Source organism: Frankliniella occidentalis, unplaced genomic scaffold (genome assembly GCF_000697945.3).
Source record: "Frankliniella occidentalis isolate FOCC.00 unplaced genomic scaffold, Focc_3.1 Scaffold499, whole genome shotgun sequence".
In the NCBI taxonomy this organism is placed as follows: Eukaryota; Metazoa; Arthropoda; class Insecta; order Thysanoptera; family Thripidae; genus Frankliniella; species Frankliniella occidentalis.
In genome coordinates this window covers 28,591-34,391 of record NW_026267617.1, presented here as the reverse complement: position 1 = coordinate 34,391, position 5,801 = coordinate 28,591, and the positions used below count along the sequence as shown (strand labels likewise).

General features: G+C 55.3%; 1 protein-coding gene across 1 annotated transcript in view; it reads left to right on the top strand.

Moving 5' to 3' along the window:
- Positions 1–1,142, top strand: part of LOC113212275 (uncharacterized) — a 1,745-nt gene extending 603 nt beyond the window's left edge. Inside the window, exon 2 of the mRNA XM_052275049.1 lies at positions 88–1,142. Within this exon, the coding sequence (XP_052131009.1) occupies positions 90–1,127 (1,038 nt within the window). The 5' untranslated portion in view covers positions 88–89 and the 3' untranslated portion in view covers positions 1,128–1,142. The remainder of the gene's footprint in view (positions 1–87) is intronic.
- The last annotated feature ends 4,659 nt before the right edge of the window (positions 1,143–5,801 follow it).

Sequence of the window (5,801 nt, the reverse complement as noted above, 5' to 3'; positions counted from 1 at the left end):
GGGGGGGAGAGAACGGCCGGGTGTACTACAGCTGGGACACAAGCACTAGCCAGTTGCTAAATTTTGTGTCGTTTGTTTCTGCCTTAGCGATGGAGCGGCTTTCGGACGACGTGGTGCTGCTCGTGTTGCAGTACGTGGGCGTGGACGACCTCTTCACATGCCGTCTCGTGTGCAAGCGACTCGGCGGTCTGGCCCTTCACCCCGGCGTTTGGCGGTACCGACGTTCCCACAGCTGGAGGCCCGAACGTCGCGAGAATGTGTGTCGGTTGCTGCGCCTAGCGCCGCGCCTGGCCTGGCTGTCCTTCGACTTCCCGCCGAAGCAGGACGTCCACTCAGCGCTGTACGCCACGACCCGGTGCGCGGTGCGTGAGCTCATGACCCACGTGTACGTCGACGGCGGTGTGCACGCGGCACTCTTCCTGCGCAACCAGGAGGCCCTCGGTCAGCTGAGGGTCGTCACCCTCTGGCTCACGGATCGCCGCGGACCCATCGACGCCGTGCTACTCGGAACGGTGGCGTCGTCGTCCATCTTGGAGAAGCTGACTGTCCGGTCCGGTTGGGACCATTGGGACAGCGGACTCGCCGCGGCCATCCGGCACACTACCATAGCCCAGCCGTCCCTCAAGTACTTAAATTGCCGTCTCAACTCAAACTCGCAGCCCTTCGTCGACCTGGTGCTGGCCGGGCACGCCGCTACCCTCGAGGTGGTCTCCCTCGGAGAAACCACTACATCGACGGGATCTCTTCCCGAATGTATGCCCAACCTCCGCGTGCTCACCTGCTCCCTGCTCCCCGGCATGGAGACCCTAGCGCCGTCGCTGACGAAGGTGACGCTGCACGTGACGCCCGACATGCGACCAGGAGTCCTCGGCGCCACGGAGATGCTGCGGCGCGCCCCCAAGCTCCGCGTGCTCACCCTGAAGTACCGGCCCGCGGCCCGCACCTCGGCTCACGTCGGGGTCGATCTGGTTGAGGCACTAGCGTGGTCGGGACGGTCCGCCGTGGAGGTGCTGGAGATCGACAACGATTGGTTCACGGAGTTGGTCGGGGTAGATAGCGACGACGTGGGGATAGAGTTCCTCCCTCAGCTGCAGCCGCTGGTCAGGACGCTGCCTTCTCTACCGTAGACCTGTTCCTAAAACCGGTATATCGGTTTAAAACCGGTGCTATATCGAAACCGGTAGCGGAAAATGGGGTTGGCGGTGTATCGGTTTTAGCTATGTACCGGTTGTTATATTTAGAACCGGTTTTTTCTGTGCAACCGGTTTTATCCTATACATCATGAGTCAGTTTTTAACCCACGAATTGTCCGTTGAAAACGGATTTCACGAGTCACGACCAACTAAACCTATGTCAGAAATGTCAAAAACTGTGTTTCATATTCAGCTTTAGTCGTTTTTCAGAAGAAAAGTTTACGTTTTGGAGCCTTTTTTGAATATTTTAGAAAATAAATACTCCGCTTCCTGAATAAATATTGTTTTCACTTATAAAATAGGCTGTTTAGTTGTTTTTTTTTTAAGTCTTTCCTGTGAAAACCGGTTTTACTTTAAAAACCGGTTTCATTCAAAAAACCGGTTCTATTTCAAAAAACCGATTCACCGAAAGAAAAGGTGCACCGAATCATATACCGGTATTGATCAACACCTAAAATCGGTTCTCAATTCTCAACACCGAACAGGTCTACTCTACCGGCCTTGAGGCACCTCGAGCTGAGTGTGTATGTCCCTCCGGACGAGCTGCTGCTGGCCATCACGCCCGAGACTCTGCCGGCCCTGCGTGATCTCAAGCTGATTCCGATGAGGTTGCTGCCCGCTCGCTGCGCCCACGACTGGCGCCACAAGGACTCGGTCCAGACCCTGCTGTCGGTCAACCCTGCGCTCAAGTTTAACGTGATGACGAGACCGTACTGCCTAAAGGGCCAGCGCCAGTTCTGTGGGGCCTGCGCGCAAGGCTGCCACAAGACGCTGTGGAAATGGGACTGGGAAGTGGAGATTAACGAAGATCGCAAATTAAGTTATATTGACTGGGTCCATATTCCATGAACTACTAAAAGTACGGGACTCAGTTCTTGTCTCCCCCCCCCCCTCCTCCCCAGTTTTTCTTAGTGTTTTCTAGATAATTATTTTGTTGTTAGTTGTTAAAGGGAAATTTTTCTGAAAATATAATTCAATTACCACAGAAACCTGCTGTTTGTCTTATTTTCAGGGATAACTCCTCAGACCTAGAATCTGACCATGTTGCGGTCTTACTGATTCAACTGGAAAATGTTGACCTACTGGCAGTTTTAGTTATCTTACAGAGGACGGGCACACGGACAGTTTTGCCGCTTGATCTCTAATTATTTGAAAGACTAAACAATTTTAATATTTCAAATAATTAACAGTGTTAAACTAATTACTTGTCACTCGCCCTACGATTTACAATATCGAAAACAAGTTACACCTTTAAAGTGTGGTAATAAATGTGTTTAGAACTGTTGTTAAATTGTAGACGTAAAGTGCCTCATCCCCCCTTCCATCTCTTTGTCGACCGAGGTTAGTTTAAAGAGAGGGGGGAGCGGGGGGAGGGCGTATTTCGTTCAGCTAGTCCATTTTAGCACTCCTGGGTTTCCCCGGTTAGGTTTCCTCCACGGCGTGGAGAGAGGGTGTCTTGTCGGTCTGGTCCCGCCGGGCTCGGCTCGCTATTGGCTGGCGGCTGATGGGCGCGCGCCGATTCAAACAGGCTGCTGAGTACCTACCGAAACAGTTTTCGTGAATTTGCTGTCATCCCATCGCGACCCCAACTTGGATTTTGTGTGTGCGCAGGTAATGAGGTCACGGATGTGGGGTCGTCGAGATTTTTTATGTGGGCCTTTAACATTTGAAGCAAATAAAGACGATAAATGGCGGGATCCGCGTCTGCTCTGATTGTCGTTATATCTCCTGTATTATTTGACACTTACGAAATTGGCCAGCAGCGATAGAAAGCCCTTACCTCGTACTGTGCCGCTGCACAGGCCACTTTTCCGCACGGCACGCGCGCGCGGCGCCGCGGGCGGAAAGGCGTCCCGAGCGCGAGGGTCACTTGGTGGGGGAGCGCGAAGTAAGGTGTAATATTGCACCTTAGCGCGAAGGATAAACAAGACGAACCGGAAAATTCCAGAAAGCTGGGTGGACACGGTTAGGCCTCCGTCCGCGGGCAACGGGACTTTCCTGATTCCTCCACTAGGCAGCAGCACAGAGCAGCGTAGCAGAGCAAGCAGAGGCAGCCCACCGGTGCGTGCGAGAGAGACAGGTAGTCACTGTGCGAGAGAGAGACAGAGACATCGGCTCATGCGCAGCGCACGGCGCGACTATAGGCGACAGGCAGCCATCAAAAAGCAGTTGGCAGGCAGCTCCTCACGCTTTTCACCGTGTCGCATCACATCGCATCGCTCGTTGACCTCTGGCCGCAGTTTGACCTCTCTCGGAAAGTCCAACCCGGCGCTTCTCAGTTCCCCAACCCAACACAGGTAAGCCTGCGTCAGTCAGAGTCTCATCCTTTCTCAGCTTGTCCAGAGCAGCCCAGAGTGGCGGGGCGTGTGGCGTAGAGTCGTAGCACGGAAACGTAGGCCAAGCCAGAAAACACTTTACAAAATTTACACCATTCAGTCGAAAATCAACCAGAGTGCAACATTCGTAGACACGTGTGTTTTAAAGACACAAAAGACATGACACAAATTGCGGTTGAAAACAGTTTCACGAATAGGTTATGGTGCTTTGTTGTGACACCCCCCCCCCCTACTCCGCCAGCCACACAGGGTAACTCGTCACAGGGGTGCGATTGGAGAGCTCACGGTGAGCTCACCGTGAACTCACGGACCGCGCCTTCTAGACCGCCTTCTAAACCGCTCAAAATAGGGTGAGGGGGGTGGTGGAAACGTTCTGGGAACGTTTATCAAGTGAGCTCACGGTGAGCTCACCGTGAGCTCTCCAATCGCACCCCAGCCGATGGCATCGGACACGCGAGCCGGGAAGGGTGGGGGGTGGGGGGGGGGCGAACAAAAACAAAAGCCGGTGGCTTAACTTTGAATTTTGTGTCGTGTGTGTCTGCATTAGCTATGGAGCAACTTCCCGACGACGTGGTGCTGATGGTGTTTCGGCACGTGGACGTCAACGACCTATTCACGTTCCGGAGCGTGTGCAAGCGGCTCGGCGGCCTGGCCCTGCATCCCGGAGTGTGGCGCCACCGACGTTTCTCCGGCCTGTACATTGGCTCCTACAGCCGCAAGAAGCTGTGTCGGGTGCTGCGCCTGGCGCCGCGCCTGGCCTACCTTTCCATCAGCATCGCGCCGAAGGAGGGCCACTTCCTGCTGTACGCCACGACCCGGTGCGCGGTGCGTCGGCTCACATTGGAGGTGGCCAGCGTCGGTGCTGTGCACGCTGCACTCATGGTGCGCAACCAGGAGGCTCTCGGCCAGCTCAAGTTCGTCGAGTTATCGCTCAACAGTCCACCCGCTGCCGACGCCGCCGTGCTCCTCGGGACGCTGGCTTCGACGTCCGGCTTGGAGAAGCTCGTGTTCAAGAGATTCGGTTTGATCGCCGAACTCTCCGCGAGCATCATGCACGCTTCCGTGGCCCGGCCTTCCCTCAAGTACTTCAAGTGCAGTCTCAGCTCAGAGTCACAGCCCTTCGTCGACCTGGTGCTGGCGGGGCACGCCGCTACCCTAGAGGTGGTCGACCTGACAGAACCCTTCCATTTCATCACGACCTCGACAGGGTCACTGCCCGCCTGTATGCCCAACCTCAGGGAGCTCACGTGCTCGCTTCTCCCCGGCATGGAGACCCTGGGTCCGTCGCTGACGAAGGTGACCCTACACGTGACGCCCGACATGCGGCAAGGAGTCCTCGGGGCCACGGAGATGCTGCGGCGCGCCCCCAAGCTCCGCGAGCTCACCCTGAAGTACCGGCCCGCGGCCCGCACCTCGGCTCACGTCGGGGTCGCTCTGGTCGAGGCACTGACGGCGTGGTCGGGACCGTCCGTCGTGGAGGTGGTGAAAATCGACAACAATTGCGAGGCCGAGGAAGGAGAGGACGACGACGGGGTCGAGTTCCTCCCTCAGCTGCAGCCGCTGCTCAGGACGCTGCCCTCTTTACCGTCGCTGCGGCACCTCGAGCTGAGTGTGTATGTCCCTCCGGACGAGCTGCTGCTGGCCATCACACCGGAGACTGTGCCGGCCCTGCGTGATCTCAAGCTGATTCCGATGAGGTGGCTGCCCGCTCGCTGCGCCCACGACTGGCGCCACAAGGTCTCGGTCCAGACCTTGCTGTCGGTCAATCCGGCGCTCAACTTTAGCGTGTACACGACGCCGTACTGCCTCAAGGGTCAGCGCGAGTCCTGTGGGGCCTGCGCACAGGGCTGCCACAACACGCTGTGGAAATGGGACTGGGAAGTGGAGTATGACGAGGATGATGACGTCACCAGATCAGACTATGTGGACTGGACCCATATTCGATAAGCTACGGGACTCATTGTTGTTGCCCCTCTCGCCCCTCCTCTCTCAGTTTTACCTACTGTTTTGTAACCAAGTGTTATGTTTCATAATTGTATGATTCGTTGTTAGAGCGACATTTTTCTGAAAATATAATTTAATCACTGTAGCAACCTATTGTTATTTCTCTTATTTCTCGGGATACCCTGTTCCTTGAATACGAACACGTTGTGGTCTTACTGATGCAACTGGAAAAGGTTGACCTACAGGCAGCTCTTATTTTAGTGAGGGTGGGCATACGGATATTACCCACCCGATTTCTGAATAGTTGAGAATTTAAACAATTTTAATA